This window comes from Pelobates fuscus, chromosome 6 (assembly GCF_036172605.1).
Source record: "Pelobates fuscus isolate aPelFus1 chromosome 6, aPelFus1.pri, whole genome shotgun sequence".
NCBI classification, from domain to species: Eukaryota; Metazoa; Chordata; class Amphibia; order Anura; family Pelobatidae; genus Pelobates; species Pelobates fuscus.
Window position 1 is genome coordinate 283,147,558 of NC_086322.1, and position 22,185 is coordinate 283,169,742.

At 43.6% G+C, this 22,185-nt stretch overlaps 1 protein-coding gene and 1 long non-coding RNA gene across 2 annotated transcripts in view; one reads left to right on the top strand and one right to left on the bottom strand.

Annotated features, from left to right (window-relative positions):
- LOC134614992 (uncharacterized) overlaps positions 1 to 22,185 on the bottom strand; it is a 420,807-nt gene that overhangs the window by 364,462 nt on the left and 34,160 nt on the right. The window lies entirely within an intron of this gene.
- Positions 20,472 to 22,185, top strand: part of GPATCH8 (G-patch domain containing 8) — a 61,307-nt gene continuing 59,593 nt past the window's right edge. The window contains exon 1 of the mRNA XM_063459310.1: positions 20,472 to 20,566. Within this exon, the coding sequence (XP_063315380.1) occupies positions 20,519 to 20,566 (48 nt within the window). The 5' untranslated portion in view covers positions 20,472 to 20,518. The remainder of the gene's footprint in view (positions 20,567 to 22,185) is intronic.

A 22,185-nucleotide genomic window follows, 5' to 3' on the forward strand; every position in this document is an offset into this window, starting at 1 on the left:
GTCTCACCACGGCTGTGTGGGGGACTGGTAGTCTGCCTTGGTGGGTTGCTGAGTGGGCAGAGACCAGCGGTACTCTGCCCTGGTGCCAGTACTACCGCGGAAGTAGCCTGGTTGGAGCCTGGTTGTGGGAGGGAGAGACCGACTGTCTCCCCTCTGGCTACACTGCTCTTTGGCTGGGGGACAGGACCGACCATCCCTACCCCTTGGGCTGTAAGTGCAGAGACTACGGTCCAATCTGCACAGTTGCGGGGCTCAACATCTCCCCTTGGTGGTTTAGGCTGCCGCTGGAGAGAGGGTGTAACAAGCTCCTCTCTCTGGACTGTCAACTGCCGCTGGGGAGAGGGGTTAACAGGCTCCTCTCCCTGACACTCTCTCTGCTGGTGGAGAGGGGGACCAGCTGTCTCCCCTTTCATTATTTTGTCCTGCTGCTGGGGTGTGAGACTGACGGTCTCTGCTCCCTGCAGGACACACTGCCGCTGGGGAGGAAGGACGACACCTTCAGCTCCCTGGGGTACACACTGTCGCTGGGGAGGAAGGATTGCACCCTCAGCTCCCTGGGGTACACACTGCCGCTGGGGAGGAAGGATTGCACCTTCAGCTCCCTGGAGTACACACTGCCGCTGGGGAGGAAGGACGACACCTTCGGCTCCCTGGGTTACACACTGCCGCTGGGGAGGACGGACGACACCATCAGCTCCCTGGGGTACACACTGCCGCTGGGGAGGAAGGACGGCACCTTCAGCTCCCTGGGATACACTCTGCCACTGGGGAGGAAGGATTGCACCTTCAGCTCCCTGGGCTACACACTGCCGCTGGGGAGGACGGACGACACCATCAGCTCCCTGGGGTAAACACTGCCACTGGGGAGGAAGGACGGCACCTTCAGCTCCCTGGGGTACACACTGCCGCTGGGGAGGAAGGACGGCACCTTCAGCTCCCTGGGATACACACTGCCGCTGGGGAGGAAGGATTGCACCTTCAGCTCCCTGGGGTACACACTGCCGCTGGGGAGGAAGGACGGCACCTTCAGCTCCCTGGGATACACACTGCCGCTGGGGAGGAAGGATTGCACCTTTAGCTCCCTGGGGTACACACTGCCGCTGGGGAGGAAGGATGACACCTTCAGCTCCCTGGGATACACACTGCCGCTGGGGAGGAAGGACAGCACCTTCAGCTCCCTGGGATACACACTGCCGCTGGGGAGGCAGGATTGCACCTTCAGCTCCCTGGGGTACACACTGCCACTGGGGAGGAAGGACGGCACCTTCTGCTCCCTGGGACACACACTGCCGCTGGGGAGGAAGGATTGCACCTTCAGCTCCCTGGGACACACACTGCTGCTGGGAAGGAAGGACGGCACCTTCAGCTCCCTGAGATACAATCTGCCGCTGGGGAGGAAGGACGACACCTTCAGCTCCCTGTGATACAATCTGCCGCTGGGGAGGAAGGACGGAACCTTTAGTTCCCTGTGATACAATCTGCCGCTGGGGAGGAAGGACGGCACCTTTAGCTCCCTGGGACTTACTCTGCCGCTGGGGAGGAAGGACGGCACCTTTAGCTCCCTGGGTTACACACTGCCGCCTCAGGGGAAGACGGCTAACCTCCTCGGATGCAGCCTCTACTCTGCTGCTGTAACACTCTTTCCGCTGAGCATACTCTCCGTCCATCCTTGAGTTTCGCTTAGCCATGACCTTGTTCCAGATCCCCTGGAATATCTCCATGGATACATAACCCCCATACTGGGCCACTCGCTGCCTCACCTCGGCCAGCCCATAATCTTCAGCGTCAAAGCCTTCCATACTTGTCTGCTCCAAGTCGCTGGATACCTCTGCTGCCAGGGGCGCTGCACGAGTGCTAACGTTGCCCTCAATTTGTAACTCCAAGGAATTGGTGTTGTCTGTAGCTGTCCTTCTGGCTGTAGGAACGATCCCGCCGCTTGCCACCAATTGTAACGGACCGTTTCACTTACAAGAGGATAAAACCCAGTTTAGGCGATAATCCCCTTTTTCCTAGACCAGCAACTACTGCAAGCACCAATCTCCCGGACTGCAAACTGTACAAATCTTCCAACTCCCGAACTGGAAACACACGAACCCTGGAATAGCTGAACAGGAAAAGCATACAATCCGCTTACACTCCTGGCAGTCAGCATACAATCCAATTCCCCCAAAACGAGACGACACATCGGTTTGAGGGTCAAGCAGAATCTCAGGTCTGGAACACCCAGCCTGGTTTTTATTACAGTTGTGCACATACAGGACACACCCAGGGGGAGGCATAAAACAACCAATCAAGCAACAGTACAACTCACACATCCCCTCCCCTCAGATAAGCAATTAACATAATTATTACATACAGTAAAAATACAGTTTCCACACATACTCTGTAACTTTAAAACCATACATCACATTCACATAAAAATACATATTCGCAATCAATCCATTCAGGGGAACAACATATTAAAAAATGGCATGAATCAGACCAGGGGTTCAAAAGTTAGTAAAAGTATCTTTTGTTCCCCCTGGCTGGTAGTATTTTAATCTGCCTCAAACAGGAAAAGTAAAACATTCCCACAATGCACCCTGGCTTCCTCCCTTCTGCCCTGGAGATAATTGGAGAAGTAATCCAATTATCTCCCAGGTCAAAGACAAAACTCCATTACACATGTGGGGACCTAAATACAGGATTATGTTTTAAAATATATAAAGTCACTTTTATACATTAAACACAGACATGTAACATATCCCCAGATAGCTCAGGTCTGCGTGCACATTATTAGGTGGATGGCACGCAGACCACACAAATACAGTTTAATTGCCATGGAGCCAAAGTCTTTCCCATAGTCTTTCATTATATGAATAGGCTCCATGGCATAGCTATCTGGGGGTATCACCGCTCACACAGGGCAAGTACCGAATGCCCCCACTGTGTTTAAAGGGCCAGAATGAGTGACATGCACTCTGTTAGGGCTGAATACGTTTTGTAAAAGGGCCCAATCTCCCAGGGCCATAGTCCAAAGGCAAGAGGCGGGCAAGCAGCCCCCTCCAAGGACACGTGGCGAGGTCGGTTTCGCCACACCAATACTCTATAGAGACAACCTGACTAGGGATACCAGCACAGCATTTCACTCCTCCTTCGGGCGCCTAACCAACGGGAGGCGAGGTTCACTCCGGACACCCAATGGGGACTCTCCCTCGGGGTTCGTGAACTGGAGGCAAACACGCTAAACCCGAATGGGTTAGACAGATACACGACATTCCCAAGGGCATATGATATATGACAGACAATAGGTGGTGAAAACAGACGAGTCTCCGCAGACGAAAACGAGCAACCCACATGACCCGCACTACACCGGGACGCCTGGCGCACACAACAAACAGACACAGGGAAAATGCAGGGGGGTACCTTGGAAGGTAAAAGGGGGGCACAGAGGCTAAAATATGAGATTGTAACACCTACACACTCCCTTCACCCTCCAATTGAGACGCAGGGATCCACAACAAGTCAGATAACCAGGGGTCATGCAAAATTGAGTTCAACCACCAATGCATGAACACACCCAGCCACCTAATCCACGATGTTTAAGGGGATGTTTTATGGGGGGAGCGACCTGAAAAAAGTACCCACTCAGATCTATGTATCTTGAAGCATTATGAACCTTAGAGCGTTATTTAAACACTACTCTTTCCTTTCTTTCTGTATCACCTAATGTTTTGAAAAATAATCTAATAAACAAAGATTGACAAAAAAAAAAAAAAACTGTTCGAAAACGACTGAACCCCTTAAGGTAAGAGTGGGCCTAGGGGCCTCCTGGCACCATAACAACTTCATTTAGATGAAGTTGTTTTGGTGACCGGAGTGCCCCTTAAAGTTACTTAAAGTAAATACATTTTTTGACAGCAAAAGATGGATATTTCTCCTTTGTTCTATTTTTTTTTTAATTCACCTTTTTTAGTTATATGTAAATATTTTAGGGACTACTTTTGTCATAGGGTACGTGATTTTAGGCAAATGTTGGCTAGACAATATTCCATCTCAGTTGCCAAGCTTTCTTACCCACAATCCAACAGTCAAAATAATAAAAAGCGCAAACTAAAGACATCATGGACAGAGGAAAACAAAATTGAGTCACCCAGGTATCAAAATGCGGTACATGGATAACAAAATAATAAAAATAACAAAGGCAAGTGGCAGAAGGAAGTATAATCATTAAGATACAAGGGGCATAAAAATAAACCACATGTCTGAACCACTTTTACAATAAAAAAGATTTTCTGAAATTATGAAATTACGCAGCACAAGTGCTTCCTCTAGTGGAATTTGTTGGTAATTACATTAAAATGCAGAAGTTCTACAGAATAATAACCAAATGTGCTAAATTCCCTCCACAATTATAAAAGTATTGAAAACTAACAATATTAAGCTGCTGTTAAAAACACAAGTTTACACAAATAAAGGTGGGGGGGGGGGGGGGGAATTTCAATAAACCTAAACAACCTTTCAAATAAAAATATATATTTGAAAGCATCTATGAAGATTTTTGTTTTAACAGCTTTTGTATTTAAATATTTTGTAAAAAAAAAAAAAAAAGAACGTAATTTTCTTTTTCATGTAGCTAAACCGCCATGGTTTTGAAACTCACGTCTCGTATAAAGGGAAAAAAGTAAAATGTGTTCTGCAGTCATCAATATTTTTGCATATCTCCTAAATGTCCCAGGTGGAGTTTCTCTGTCATTCTGTCTCAGGTTTGTTCATTGTTGTCCCACTTCTGGGACTAAAACTAAATAAATTGACAACTTATTTCAGTAGAACTTTTTTCTCCCACTCATTTCTGGCTGAGGCTCATGGGAGTCTGATTTAGGATCTCTTCATCTTCTCTGCCTTCTCCTTGCCCTCTCCAAACATGCCCCCTCGCTCTTTTTGCATGTTTCCCCATATGTTCTCCTTAAATTCATTGTCACTTATTTCCCTCTTGTGTTCATCTCCCTATTATCTGACCTTTGTGCTTATCTTTGTGCCTTTTCCACCATACCCCTCTTTGGTTCTATATACACCTCTTCCCTCTTGTAACATTTGTTTCATTGCTTCCCAGCAGGGATGTACATGGGCAAAAAAATTTGTTCAGTTCGGAATTTCGGTTAAGTAAAAAAAATGTGTCTGCTTCGGCAATTCAGACCAATGGCATTCGGTTCAGTTTGGCACTTCGGAACTGCTGAAGGAAATTCTGTTCGAACCTTCGGCATTCAGCAATTCGCATGTCATTCGTTTTGAAAAATAAACATTTGTGTGTTGTTTTCTTAAACAGCAATGTTTTACATTGCATAGTGGACCACAACAGCACCCAGACCACTTAATCTTAAAGAAGTGGTCTGGGTTTAGTTAATAATTAGTAGTCTTAGTTTAGTATATATACAATTTACAAAATTATATTTTAACTGCACAGATCGTGCAGCCAACCAGGGAGCACTACCAGCATGCAACACTTCTGCACACTATATAATCCCACCCCTGTGACACCATCTTTGTGGAGAGCTTAGGAGCAGAGACTAAACAGAGTCTGAGAGCAGAGAGAAAGCAATTTGTGTGTAAAGAAGTAAGTGAGAGAGATAGCGCAAAGTGAGAGCAAGTGATGGCTGCTACACAAAATTAATCACTGCAGTAAAGTCACAGTGCAGCAGAGAGACACCCTGGCAATCAGACTACCTGGCTTAAAGTCAAGTACAATAAATGTAATGTCATTTATCTCTCTCAGTCTCAGTGCTATCACTACTAGTCTGGTCACATGAATTCAAGCCAACACCATGACAGCCTGGTTTATATACTATCCCACGTCAATGACTTTGTGTACCTTCATTGGCCAAGTGTCAGTGACAAAATCACCATTAATTGGCTGTTCTCTAACATCAATCACAAAAATCTGCTAATTTCATTGGACAGGGAATAGTAAAACCGGATTGGGCAAGCAAGCATTACATTGCAAAAAAGGAATTAGCTTATTGGTCAGGATTCCTGTCATCATTCATGTAATTTTCACTCCCTCTCGTTTTTCCACTTTTCAGAAATCTGAATCACTTCGGCACTTCCAAACTTCGTCACTTTCGATATTCTATAAGAATCCGAATGGCATGAAATTTGTACAAATGTACATTCGGAATGAAACGAATGGCACATGTCTACTCCACACTACATTGAGCAAGCATCACTGGAATGAGAATACTGAGAGTAAGCACTCTAACTGGATTTTTTTTTTACTAAAGTGAGAATTCAAAGTGAATCTCAAATTTAAAGGAACACTAAAGGATCAGGAACACAAACATGTATTCCTGATCCTATAGTGCAAAACCCACCATTAAGGTGGCTCCCCCCCTAAAAAGGAATAAAACTCACCTTATTTCCAGCACCGTGCAGGTCCTCTGGAGCTGGCCCTACCCACTTGATGACATCATCAGAATTGCCCATTTTTAGCCAATCCAATGCTTTCCCATAGGGTTATACCCTATAATTTTCCCATTGGCTAAAATCGGCAAGGGGGAGGGGCCAAGTGCCGTTTCTGAGAATTAGCACCTCCTCATAGAGATGCATTAAATCAATGCATCTCTATGAGGAAATATCAGCGTCCCCATGGAGACACTGAACGGCAGAGCTGCTTACTGTGCAGCACTGACCCAGGAAGCACCTCCAGTGGCCATCTAAGGAGTGGCCACTTGGAGGTGTCCCTAGAGACAATGTAAACACTGCTTTTTCTGTGGAAAGTCAGTGTTTGCATGAAAATGCCTACATATAATGATCATACTCACCAGAACAGCTACATTAAAGGGACAATAAAGTCACCAGAACAACTACAGCTTATTGTAGTTGTTTTGGTGCAGGTATTTTAATGCAAGAACTGTGTTTTCAGAGAGAAGACAGTGTTTACATTGCAGCCTAGGGACACTCTGACGGCCACTGAAGGTGCTTTCTTAGTCAGTGCTGCACAATGTGCATCCCGGACGTTCAGCATCTCCACGCTCTGCATCAAAGCGCTGAACTTTCCCTATAGAGGTTCATTGAGTCAATACATCTCCATGAGCAGATGGTGATTGGTGCAGAGTGGCATTTTGCCGTGCATGTATAATAGTCTACCAATGCTATCCTCTCTATTTTTGGTGCGCATAATAGTAGAAACATACAAACTAACAATGCCACAACAGCATACAGGGAGTGCAGAATTATTAGGCAAATGAGTATGTTGACCACATCATCCTCTTTATGCATGTTGTCTTACTCCAAGCTGTATAGGCTCGAAAGCCTACTATCAATTAAGCATATTAGGTGATGTGCATCTCTGTAATGAGAAGGGGTGTGGTCTAATGACATCAACACCCTATATCAGGTGTGCATAATTATTAGGCAACTTCCTTTCCTTTGGCAAAATGGGTCAAAAGAAGGACTTGACAGGCTCAGAAAAGTCAAAAATAGTGAGATATCTTGCAGAGGGATGCAGCACTCTTAAAATTGCAAAGCTTCTGAAGCGTGATCATCGAACAATCAAGCGTTTCATTCAAAATAGTCAACAGGGTCGCAAGAAGCGTGTGGAGAAACCAAGGCGCAAAATAACTGCCCATGAACTGAGAAAAGTCAAGCGTGCAGCTGCCAAGATGCTACTTGCCACCAGTTTGCCCATATTTCAGAGCTGCAACATCACTGGAGTGCCCAAAAGCACAAGGTGTGCAATACTCAGAGACATGGCCAAGGTAAGAAAGGCTGAAAGACGACCACCACTGAACAAGACACACAAGCTGAAACGTCAAGACTGGGCCAAGAAACTAATGAACTTCTCCAATCTAATATAATCCCTATTTTAAAGCCTAAAAAAGACCCCAATGATCCAAAAAATTACAGACCCATTGCTCTAATAAATGTTGACATGAAGATCTACTCTGCAATTATTGCAGCTAGAATAAACTCTGTTATCGATAAACTGATCCATCGAGACCAAATTGGGTTTGTATCTGGACGTATGTCCTCTAACAATACTAGAAGAATAATTGACATATTGGACATGGCAAATAGATCTGATACTCCCCTCCTGACCCTGTCTCTAGATGCTGAGAAAGCGTTTGACAGGGTCGGGTGGGGATACCTTAGGGAGACACTGGCGTCATTTGGTTTCCAGGGTAGAATCTGTAACGCAATAATGGCATTGTACACTAACCCCTCTGCTAGGACAGTTGGTCCCAACATATTAGCAGGATGGTTCCCACTCCGAAACGGTACCAGACAGGGATGTCCATTATCCCCACTTTTATATATCTTAACTCTGGAACCTTTGGCTATCGCTATAAGAAATAACTATAGCATCAAAGGATTCCCCATTGCACATACTGAACTAAAAATATCCCTATATGCGGATGATGCTCTGATATCGTTGACCGCCCCAGAATTTTCTTTGCCTTTTCTAATGCAAGAAATAGAATCTTATAGTATTGTTTCTAATTTTAAGCTTAATATCTCCAAATCTATCGCCATGTATACTAACCTATCACAGAAAGTGGTTAAGACATTATCTGATCAATATAATTTTATTTGGTCTAATAAGGAAATAGAATATCTTGGGATCATTATCCCAGTAAAAACTGAGGATATAATGGAGATCAATATCCTCAGACTGACCAAAGAAATGAATTACAAATTACAAAAATGGAAAAACCTGGAGACTACCTGGATCGGCAGAATTAACATCATAAACTCATATATACTGCCAAAATGGTCCTATTTATTCTCCATGGTACCCATGAAAATTCCTAAGGCTTGGTTAAATCTGATCCAATCGTATATTTCCAACTTCATATGGAAAAATAAAAAACCGAGAATCAGTTCTAAACTTCTGTCCAATAGAATAACGAAGGGGGGCTTAAACTTTCCTAATATTATCACAAGTTATTATGCAAACATGATAAGACATATATTTTGTCTTCAAGACCCACAATTCGTAGATGAACCTTGGTACATTTTGGAGTCACTGGTAGTCAAGCCCAATAAAGCAGAACTGTTGATGTGGAAAGAACTACCGGATAAATCTCAATTTTTTACGCAGATTAAATCTCATATACTTAGCCAATCATTAAACATATGGCAAGAAATTAAAATATTGTTGGGATATGTAAACAAGATACCGAAGACTTGTTCTTTGGCGGTAATTGAGCAGAACGTAACTGACTTATCTCTCAATACCTGGTTTGAACATGGTATAAATATTGTTTCGGATATCATGATAGACAATAGATTAACATCATTCCAACAGATTGTAGATACTTACAAATTACCATCTAGAGAAATCTTTACGTATTTAAGGATTAAACACTATTTACACTCTTCTCTAATTTGTGATAAATCTACAATTTCTAACTTAATGGAAATTATATTTTGTAATAGTACGAAGAAAAATGTAGTATCATTAGCGAATGTCTTGCTAAAAGAAATAGGTCAAAAACCTATAAAGATCATAGATTACTGGCAAAAAGAACTGGACATATCAATTTCAAACAATCAATGGTGTTCTTTTATTTCTTACCTAACAAAATTTATACACGGAATAAATCTGGTAGAATGCCATTTTAAATTAATATACAAATGGTATTATACCCCATCTAGATTATCTAAAATGTATCCTCATTTACAGAATTTATGTTGGAGATGTGGGTCGTCTGTTGGGACATATATACACACGTGGTGGGAATGCCCGATTGTAAAAACATTATGGACATGGACTTTTGATATTCTGTATGAGTTGTCTCATAAACGATTGGAACAAAAGCCAGCTGTAGCGATTTTACATTATAATTGGAATTTGGACACACAAAAAACTAAATGCATAGCATCTCATTGCTTTGTGGCTGCCAAAATAATAATTGCCAGAAACTGGAAAACATCTATTCCCTTCCAAAAAAGACATCTTATAAGTCAAATTAAATTACAACTCTTGATGGAAAATAACCTTATTAATAACACATTGAGCTCAACCCTTAAAAAAGGTATATACAAATTATGGTTGGACAAACTAATATCAATTTATGAATGAAAAAGGTCTGCTTCCTACTATTGCTTATCCATAATACCAATGGAGAAAATAGGAGTATTGAATCCCTCTGATCTAACCCTAGGTAAGACTTTTGATGTTCACCCTATGTAATATAGCCCCACCGTTTAATAAATCCCTGCCCATTTTGTAATAACAATAAGGTCAAATTATATGTTTTCTTTTCTCTCTCTCCCATAATTGACGATAACCAATCAGGTTGGATCTACCCCTCAGTCTGACAGTATGAATGAATGTGTGTGCAAGATGTATTTATTTTTTAGTAATATAGTCACACGATGATCTTAGACCCCCATCTATTGATATTTATATTACAATAAGACAACACATTTAAGATTTGAACACGATGTAAACTAAAAACATAATATACAAATGGTGTTGATATGGTTAAAGATCCCTATGTAATGTATTGTTTGACTGTATAAAAATAAAATTCTTAAATAAAGATGATTATAAAAAAAAAAAAAAAAAAAAAAAGACTGGGCCAAGAAATATCTCAAGACTGATTTTTCTAAGGTTTTATGGACTGATGAAATGAGAGTGAGTCTTGATGGGCCAGATGGATGGGCCCGTGGCTGGATTGGTAAAGGGCAGAGAGCTCCAGTCCGACTCAGACGCCAGCAAGGTGGAGGTGGAGTACTGGTTTGGGCTGGTATCATCAAAGATGAGCTTGTGGGGCCTTTTCGGGTTGAGGATGGAGTCAAGCTCAACTCCCAGTCCTACTGCCAGTTTCTGGAAGACACCTTCTTCAAGCAGTGGTACAGGAAGAAGTCTGCATCCTTCAAGAAAAACATGATTTTCATGCAGGACAATGCTCCATCACACGCGTCCAAGTACTCCACAGCTTGGCTGGCAAGAAAGGGTATAAAAGAAGAAAATCTAATGACATGGCCTCCTTGTTCACCTGATCTGAACCCCATTGAGAACCTGTGGTCCATCATCAAATGTGAGATTTACAAGGAGGGAAAACAGTACACCTCTCTGAACAGTGTCTGGGAGGCTGTGGTTGCTTCTGCACGCAATGTTGATGGTGAACAGATCAAAACACTGACAGAATCCATGGATGGCAGGCTTTTGAGTGTCCTTGCAAAGAAAGGTGGCTATATTGGTCACTGATTTGTTTTTGTTTTGTTTATGAATGTCAGAAATGTATATTTGTGAATGTTGAGATGTTATATTGGTTTCACTGGTAAAAATAAATAATTGAAATGGGTATATATTTGTTTTTTGTTAAGTTGCCTAATAATTATGCACAGTAATAGTCACCTGCACACACAGATATCCCCCTAAAATAGCTAAAACTAAAAACAAACTAAAAACTACTTCCAAAAATATTCAGCTTTGATATTAATGAGTGTTTTGGGTTCATTGAGAACATGGTTGTTGTTCAATAATAAAATTAATCCTCAAAAATACAACTTGCCTAATAATTCTGCACTCCCTGTAGTCAGGCAATTCAATGTCATACTTGGTATATAAAAGCATGGCTGGTTAGTAAATTTGCACATTTTGTAAGAAAAGTAAAGTAAAATTATTTGAAAAGAATAACTGCAGTGTCTAGCTGATTAGTCGAATATGCATGTATCATCGATAAATTAAACTATGTAAGAAACCATGACAGTGTACAGTCTCATTACGATCAGCAGCCTGGTTATGTCACAAAGATTAATAACTAGAGCTGACTATGTACATGTGTCTAGAAGCTTGTCTTACTGTTATGCAGATTGGGTACAACTGATGTGATAATGCCTGTAGTGAGTATTATTACTGACTGTATAGGGCATATACTAGACTAGCTCATCCAGGCAGGAAAACCCCAAGAAACGTTACATTTAGTAGTGAGTGCTATGCCATGGGTAACTGTAAAGATAAAGATAACTTGTTGGACATGCATAGGAGACGTACTGCAAATCAAGTTGAGACAAACCAGGTATATAAACTACACTCCCAAATGCTACTGCACAGCTTAAGGGAAACTCTGTGGAGATCATACCACAACTGCACTACAGAGGTTATTCATATATAATAAAAAATAATATGAAAACTCAAAGCTAAATTGATGCACAGATAGAGTGTTGATGGCAGGGGAATGTGAGTTGGCAGTGGCGGCCCAGCAGGGAACTGCAGCTGGGGGCAAGTCCTGCAAGGTGAGTCCAGCCCCAGTCGACGCCAGTACTCCGGAGCTTGTAGAAACAGCTATGGAGCGGTGACAAACAGGAGCAGAGATCGCCTCCCTCCAGCTTTGGGCCATGATGAGAGCTCGCATCTCAGTTCCACAGACTTGGGAGCTCATGTGTGAGTCAAAATCCTTCCCCAGACAAAGCTCCTGATGTTTCTTTGATGCCTGTGGCATTGGGGCTTCGGCCTCTGTGGACGATGCTGAGGGAGTACTTCCCTTAGGGCTCTCAGCCCAGGTAGGCCAGTAAAGGCAGGTACAGACTGACGCATAGTAATTGTGCCCGGAGGGGGCCTGCTCACCCCCGCCCATCTCCTCTCCGCTCTTCTCTCTAGGTCCAGCCAGTTCCGTCAGTAGCTGTGCCTCCAGTTTTGCCCAAAAGCGGTCAAAAGTTGTGTTGATGCATTTTGTGAGGAGATCCATTGCACTCTGATGGGCTGGTACTGGCCATGTGTGCTTGTGTGCTTGTTCTCGCGTCCCGCCTGAATCTAAGAGCGCGCCGCGAGTCTCGGGCGCGCTCTTAAAGAGACAGTGGGAGCCTAAATTGCCAAAAGGCTCCCATTGGCCCCTGTCATACCACACTCCCCATACACTTACCTTTTGGCGGTGTGGATATGACAGGAGCCAATCACATTAGTTTAGAAGCTATTTAAACTTACCTTTTTCCCTTAGTTCCTTGCCCTATCGTGGTTTCTGTTACAGTTCCCTTTAGCACTTGTGTTGTTCAGTTGTGTTTCTTCGTTTTGACCTTGGCTTTGTATTCTGACTTCGTTTTCGCTTTGTCCTTATCTGTTCTGTTTGCCGGCTTGCTGTTTACTGTGTACCAGACCCCGGCTAGTCCTAGTTTACGCTGTCTCTTTGTGCCCTTGACCTCGGATCGTTCCTGACTCTGTACTTCTCCTATATACGTCGAGTCCGGCCACTCTAAGGACCGGTAGACGTATCTTCCCTCTGTGTTGTCTTCTGTTTAGCTGGATCCTGCGTGTTTGGGTATTATCTCGTTACATTACGATAGGGCCATGGACCCCGCAGATTTAGCTCAACAGATGGCGTCCCATGAGGCTAGATTTGTAGAGCAGGATCACCGTATGGATCAGATAGCCCAGGCTCTCCAGACGCTCTTAGCTAGAACCATTCCAGCAACCACACCTAACCCTCCTACACCCCTTCTTCCTGAAGTATCTACTTTGCCTAATACTTCGGACCATTTAACATCTCCTCCTAGGTATGGAGGGGACTCTAAGACATGCAGAGGGTTCATTAATCAAATAGAATTCCACTTTGAGATGTATCCACGTTCATTTCCCACAGAGAGGTCTAAGGTTGGGTTCCTTATGCACCAACTTACCGATAAAGCACTTGAGTGGGCAAATCCTATTTGGGAAGCTAATGGACCTATGGTGCATGATTTCAACAGTTTTCTTACGGCTTTTCGCAGAACTTTTGACACAATGAAAAGGTCAAAGAATGCCGCAAGAGCATTAATGAGAATTAAACAGGGTTCTAGGTCTGTGGCTGATTATGCTATTCAGTTTCGTACCCTTGCCTCACAGGTAGATTGGACCAACAATGGGTTAACTACTGCCTTCATGGAAGGTTTATCAGACTCTATATTGGATGAGGTAGCAGCTAAGGAGCTTCCTATTGCCTTAGAGGACCTTATTGACTACCTCATTGATATAGATAATAGGATTCGTGACAGGCTCTATACTAAGAACAGGAATAGACGTTTTGTTACACCTATTAACCCCAGAGTTAATATACCGGAGAGTGTTAAAGTATCTGATGAGGAACCTATGCAATTAGGGGTTGCCAAACTCTCTGATACTGAGAAATTACATAGGAGAAGGGAGGGACTCTGCCTATACTGTGGTAGGAGAGACCATATGGTAAAGGAATGTCCTTTGCTTCCGGAAAACTCTCGCACCTAAGACCTTATAGGGGACTGGCCTTGGGTGTGATATCTAAGTCTCCTAAATTGCCTCCTAACCGCCTGCTTCTCCCTGTTTCTTTACATATGGGAGAGAGTTGTATAGTTGAAAACATATACGCTCTGGTTGACTCTGGGGCAGCTGAAAATTTTATAGACTCTGGTTTTGTAAAGAGAAACAACATTCCCATCAGAGAGAAGGAGATACCCTTGGCCGTTGAGGCCATAGATGGTAGACCATTAAGTTCTCCAGTTGTTACTCATGAGACTGTACCGTTACACATGTACACAGGGGTTTTACACTATGAAACCATTCGGATCCAGGTCATCACCTCTCCCTCTTCACAATTAGTGTTAGGGTATCCATGGTTACGTGCTCACAATCCCATTTTTGACTGGGAGACAGGGCAAATAAAATCGTGGAGTGAAGCCTGCCATGAGTCTTGTACTATTGAAGTCACGCCTTTGAATTCTATTAATGTTCCTACCATTCCTCCTTTGTCTACGGCTATACCCTCTCAGTACTTATCTCTAAAGACTGTCTTCGATGAAAGGGAGGCTGACAAATTACCGCCTCACAGACCCTACGATTGTGCTATTGACTTGTTGCCTCGCACTATACCTCCAAAGGGCAGGGTGTACCCCTTATCGGTTCAAGAAAACTGTGTCATGGATGAATATTTTAAGGAATCATTAGACAAGGGATTTATTAGGAGATCCTCTTCTCCGGCTGGAGCGGGGTTCTTCTTTGTATCGAAGAAAGAAGGTGATTTAAGACCGTGTATCGATTATAGAGGTCTAAATAAAATCACCATCAAAAATGCATACCCTATACCATTAATCACAGAATTGTTTGACAGGCTCAAACATGCTACGGTATTCACCAAACTGGATCTTAGAGGAGCATACAATTGAATACGTATCAAGAAAGACCACGAATTGAAGACAGCATTCAACACTAGATCAGGCCATTATGAGTATACTGTTATGCCATTTGGGCTTTGCAATGCCCCAGCAGTATTTCAAGAATTTATTAATGATGTCTTAAGAGACTTTATTCACACATTTGTTATTGTGTACTTGGACGACATTTTAATATATTCTACAGACTTACACACTCATCACAGACATGTTACGACAGTTCTGAAGACCCTTCTTGCTAATGGTCTTTATTGCAAACTAGAAAAATGTCTAGTTGACCAATCCGAAGTCCAGTTTTTGGGGTATTTGATTTCCGCTAAAGGTTTTCGTATGGATCCCCAGAAGCTTGCTGCTGTCATAGAATGACCTCTACCGCAAGGTCTGAAAGCCATTCAGCGTTTTCTTGATTTCTCCAATTATTATAGACGTTTTATCAAAGGTTTCTCGTCTATTGTAGCACCTATTACCCGTATGACAAAAAAGGATGGCAATACTCATGTCTGGTTTACCGAGGGACTTCAGGCTTTTGAATTTCTTAAGACTACGTTCGCCTCTGCACCTATTTTACAGCATCCTGTCCCCTCACTGCCCTATATTCTTGAAGTTGATGCTTCCGATATCGGGGTAGGGGCTGTCTTATCCCAAAGAGAGTCGCCTGAAAAGCCATTGCATCCTTGTGGCTTCTTTTCTAAACAAATGTCCAAAGCAGAGAAAAATTATGATGTGGGTAATCGTGAACTCCTTGCTATTATTTTAGCACTTAAAGAATAGAGACATTTGTTAGAAGGAACTAAAGATCCCATCCTCATATTTCCGGACCACAAGAACCTATCCTACCTTAGCGAAGCTAAACGATTGTCTTCCAGGCAGGCTAGGTGGTCACTGTTTTTGTCTCATTTCAATTATATTATCACCTATAGGCCAGGTGATCGCAACACTAAAGCAGACGCTCTGTCCAGACAGTTCGAAACTGCTGACAAACAGGAGATTGATGTTACTCCTGTCATTCCCCCAGACATAATAATAGCTACTACTATTTTGTCTATTTCCTCGTCCCTCTTGCAGGCCATACAAGCGAAACAAAGCATGGCACCTAGCGAGAGGCCTTATGATAAACTGTTCGTTGATGTTCCCGAGAGACGGGATATTCTGTCATTATATCATGATACTAAGACTGCTGGACATCCTGGTATTTCCAAAATGGTGTCAGCTGTTTCTCGGTATTTTTGGTGGGATTCCTTACGAAAGGATGTCACTGACTATATAAGTGCTTGTACTACTTGTGCCTGTATGAAATCTTCTCGTAGAGTTCCTTGTGGGCTGTTGCATCCATTACCCGTTCCCGAGAGACCTTGGTCTAACCTATCAATGGATTTTATTGTTGAATTACCCCCTTCGAATGGTAACACAGTCATCCTGATGATAGTAGATCGGTTTTCCAAAATGGCTCACTTTGTGTCTCTTCACAAGTTGCCCACATCCAAGGAACTGGCTCTTATCTTCGCTAGAGAAGTATTTCGGTTACATGGTATTCCCGTATCTATTGTGTCCGATAGTAGGGGTAGCCAATTTATTTCCAGGTTCTGGAAAGCCTTTTGTTCGGAAATGGGTATTTCTCTCTCATTTTCTTCCGCTTACCATCCCCAGTCTAATGGAGCTGCTGAACGTGCCAACCAGTCTCTGGAGCAGTACCTCCGTTGTTTTGTGTCTCACCATCAGGACAATTGGTCTGACCTGCTTCCTTGGGCGGAATTTGCTCAGAATAACGCCACTCATGATTCTTCCGGCAAAAGCCCTTTTTACGTTGTCTATGGCCAGCATCCCGTTGTTCTTCCGGCTGCATTCTCCTCACAGGGCATGCCAGTTCTGGATGAGCATTTGGCTGGTTTGCGTAATACTTGGGAGCAGCGTTCTTTGGTGGACTCTGCTGCTCGCCAGAAGGCTCAGGCTGACAAGCATCGCAGAGCGGCTCCTTCCTATGTTGTGGGGGCGCAATTGGATTTCAGCTGATGCTGTTCATGCTCCCCGCCTTGTGCTTTCTTTCCATTCTCGTTTTCCTGCCAGACCTGGTCCTACCCGCCCGGAGGGCGTGTCCTCAGGGGGGGGTACTGTAGCGTTACTTACCTTATCCAGGGGGCGGCCGTGGTCCTCTCTTCAAGCCTCGCGCGTTCCTGCTGCTGCACGAGCCGCGCGGCTCATCCGACGGCTTCAATAGGAAGGCGGGCAGTGACCGCGAGAAGCGGTCACGTGTCCCGCCTGAATCTAAGAGCGCGCCGCGAGTCTCGGGCGCGCTCTTAAAGAGACAGTGGGAGCCTAAATTGCCAAAAGGCTCCCATTGGCCCCTGTCATACCACACTCCCCATACACTTACCTTTTGGGGGTGTGGATATGACAGGAGCCAATCACATTAGTTTAGAAGCTATTTAAACTTACCTTTTTCCCTTAGTTCCTTGCCCTATCGTGGTTTCTGTTACAGTTCCCTTTAGCGCTTGTGTTGTTCAGTTGTGTTTCTTCGTTTTGACCTTGGCTTTGTATTCTGACTTCGTTTTCGCTTTGTCCTTATCTGTTCTGTTTGCCGGCTTGCTGTTTACTGTGTACCAGACCCCGGCTAGTCCTAGTTTACACTGTCTCTTTGTGCCCTTGACCTCGGATCGTTCCTGACTCTGTACTTCTCCTATATACGTCGAGTCCGGCCACTCTAAGGACCGGTAGACGTATCTTCCCTCTGTGTTGTCTTCTGTTTAGCTGGATCCTGCGTGTTGGGGTATTATCTCGTTACAGTCCCCCAGACTCAAAGCCAGACATGGGAGCTCTTGCTGAACCTGTCTGGTCTGCATGGCAGTCAAGCTCCGCCCACTACCAATGCTATCCTATGGTAAATCATTGGATTGGTTGGATTGGTTGAGATTGTCAATTCTGATGATCTCAGCCAGGATGGCAGAGCGGGGGTTGAGCTGGCGCTGGTTGAAACGTGTGGTGCTGAAAAAACTAAAGTTTTATACTTATTTAAGGGGGGTAAGGGGTTGCCAGCCACATAACTAATTTTTTATTTTACACTACAGAGTCAGGAATACACCTTTGTATTCCTTGATACTATAGCACATCTGCACAACACAAGACCCGCCGGCCGCCAAAGAATTTCAAGCAGCCCGTGAAAAATCTGAGGGCAGGGAGGAGGAGCCCCGGAAAGCCGGTCGGCATTTACAAAAATATATATTTTGTGGGGAGGCTGGTCAAACTGTCACCCCCCACACACACAATGTCACTTTCCACACACACTGTCACCCGCCCCACGCACTGTCATTCTCATTCATTGTCTCCCCAACACAAACACTGTCACCTTTACACATACACTGTCAGCCCTCCACATACAGTCACCTCCACACACACTGTAACCTTCCACACACACTGTCACCCTCACACACATTAACCTCCATACACACAGACTGTCACCCCACACACACTTTCCCCTTACACACACACACACACACACACATACACACTGTCACCCTTACACAGTCACCCTCTCACACGATGTCACACTTACACTGTCACCCTCACACACTGCTACCCCCTCACACTGTCACTCCCCCACATGCTGTCACTCTCACACATTGTCACTCCCCTACACACAGTGACCCTCACACACTGTCACCCCCCACACTGTAACCCTTCACACACAGTATCACCCTCACACACATACAGTCACCCCCCCACACACACACTGTCACCCTTACACATTTCCCCCCCACACAGTCACCCCCTCACACAATGTCACACTTACATTGTCACCCACACACAGCCACCCCTCACACACTGTAACCTTCCACACACAGTATCACCCTTACATACACACTGTCATTCTCGCACACTCTCACCCCCATACACTGTCACCCCCTCACACACTGTAACCCTTACACAGAGATTGTCAGCCCACCACACAAAGTCACCCTCATACACACACCGTCAGCCCACCCACACACTGTCAACCCCAAACACACACTGTCACCCACATAGACACTGTCACCCACACAGTCAACAAAATAATGAAAGGGATAAAAGAATTAAAGGAAGGGGTAGAAAGTGAGTGATAAAAGAGTGAAAGGAGGGGGTAAAGAGTGAGGGGTAATTGAATGAAAGGAGAGATAAACAGTAAGCAGTAAAAGAATGAAATGAAAAGATACGTAATAAGGAGTAAAACCATGAATGGAAATGATACCCAGTAAAAAGAAAAAGAATGAAAAAAAGGGATTTGCTGTAGGCGGGAAGCATACACAGTAAGGAATAAAACAATGACATAAGAGGACACACACTAATACACTAAACACATATCTGCACCCGAAGATGTTTTCTATTTTAATTTTGGCCCCAACCTACTGCCAAGTTGTGCAGTGTTCCTTTAAAGAAACTACTGTCTTAAAAAGTGTAGAACCTTGAACATGAATTTCAAATTTTATGTTCCAAATTGTCAAATTGGAAAACTTTCACAAGTATGTTTTTGGTTTGGTTATTTCTTATTTTTCTGAAATCCTTACATTAATAGCCAAGCGGTGGATATAAAGCGAGTTGGGGAATGTTGCCATTCTGGTTACAATCTGGAATTTACTGAATCAAATTTGAGCTCACTTTAAATTTCCAGCAATTCACACTTTTGCGACAACCCCATTTTACGACATTAAACCGTTTGTATGATTTATCTAAATACTAAAAGAATACTTCAATTTTATTTTGTAGTTTCAATCCACGACACACGTTTCCAGATACCTTATTCACTCAAATATGAATTGCCGTGGAATCACAAGTGATTTTATTACTGTCATTTATAAAGCACCAACATATTCTGCAGCGCTGTACAATTACGGGAGAACGCACAATAAACACAGACGAACACAAAAAGACAGACGGACGGCCACAAAAGTGAACATTTCACATTTTAGCCCACTAAAGGCAAACTGGGGGAAAAAAAACAAAAAAAACAAGCTGCCTTAGAGAGTTTTCTTTTTTTTTTTCTCTTCAATTTTTGTCCCCCAAAAAATAAATAAAGAAAATAATATTAACTTAACACCCCCCATGGAAATCCCTAAGAATCCCCACTTCAGTGAATAATAATAATAATAATAATAACCCTGTTTGTGTCACTGTGGCTGGGGGAGGCCCTGCTGTTTAGCAGCCTGTCAGTACACGGAGCGGCCGGCAGGGGGCGAGGCACTGCGTAAGCGCGCGTCCAAACCTCGCTGCCACAAGACGTGCTCGCCGGGCGTGCGGGCGCGCGCGCGTGCATTGCATTGCCAGTCTGCGTACGTACGAGTGAGAGTGCGTGCGTAGGCAAGTGAGCCGCGGAGTGGGGCGGGGACTCAGGGTGCGTTTGTACGCGCGCGCTCCCGCTGCTCGCCCTCCCCTCAGATGCATCAAGATGGCGGCGGACAGATTCTCCCGGTTTAACGAGGACCGGGACTTTCAGGTAGCGGGGGGTCTATATTGGGGATTAGTCACATGACTGCCAATAACAATATATTATAAACCCAGCTGGTCAAAGTGAGGGTAAAATTACCGGTTTGGGGATATCTGGGTCACTGGGCTGTATTAATATTAATAATTAATGGTCTATATTGGGGGCTGAGTCACCTGACTGCCAATAACAATATATTATAAACCCAGCTGGTCAAAGTGAGGGTAAAATGACCGGTTTGGGGGATATCTGGGTCACTGGGCTGGATTAATATTAATAATTAATGGTCTATATTGGGGGACTAGTCACCTGACTGCCAATAACAATATATTATAAACCCAGCTGGTCAAAGTGAGGGTAAAATGACCGGTTTGGGGGATATCTGGGTCACTGGGTTGGATTAATATTAATAATTAATTGTCTATATTGGGGGATTAGTCACCTGACTGCCAATAACAAAATATTATAAACCCAGCTGGTCAAAGTGAGGGTAAAATGACCTGTTTGGGGGATATCTGGGTCACTGGGCTGGATTAATATTAATAATTAATGGTCTATATTGGGGGCTGAGTCACCTGACTGCCAATAACAATATATTATAAACCCAGCTGGTCATAGTGAGGGTAAAATGACCGGTTTGGGGGATATCTGGGTCACTGGCCTGGATTAATATTAATAATTAATGGTCTATATTGGGGGCTGAGTCACCTGACTGCCAATAACAATATATTATAAACCCAGCTGGTCATAGTGAGGGTAAAATGACCTGTTTGGGGGATATCTGGGTCAGTGGGCTGGATTAATATTAATAATTAATGGTCTATATTGGGGGATTAGTCACCTGACTGCCAATAACAATATATTATAAACCCAGCTGGTCAAAGTGAGGGTAAAAAATACTGGTTTGGGGATATCTGGGTCACTGGGCTGGATTAATATTAACAATTAATGGTCTATATTGGGGATTAGTCACCTGACTTCCAATAACAATATATTATAAACCCAGCTGGTCAAAGTAAGGGTAAAATGACCGGTTTGGGGATATCTGGGTCACTGGGCTGGATTAATATTAATAATTAATGGTCTATATTGGGGATTAGTCACCTGACTGCCAATAACAATATATTATAAACCCAGCTGGTCAAAGTGAGGGTAAAATGACCGGTTTGGGGGATATCTGGGTCACTGGATTAATATTAATAATTAATGGTCTATATTGGGGGATTAGTCACCTGACTGCCAATAACAATATATTATAAACCCAGCTGGTCAAAGTGAGGGTAAAATGACCGGTTTGGGGGATATCTGGGTCACTGGGCTGGATTAATAATAATTAATGGTCTATATTGGGGATTAGTCACCTGACTGCCAATAACAATATATTATAAACCCAGCTGGTCATAGTGAGGGTAAAATGACCGGTTTGGGGGATATCTGGGTCACTGGGCTGGATTCATACTAATAATTAATGGTCTATATTGGGGGATTAGTCACCTGACTGCCAATAACAATATATTATAAACCCAGCTGGTCAAAGTAAGGGTAAAATTACCGGTTTGGGGAGATATCTGGGTCACTGGGGTGGATTAATATTAATAATTAATGGTCTATATTGGGGATTAGTCACCTGA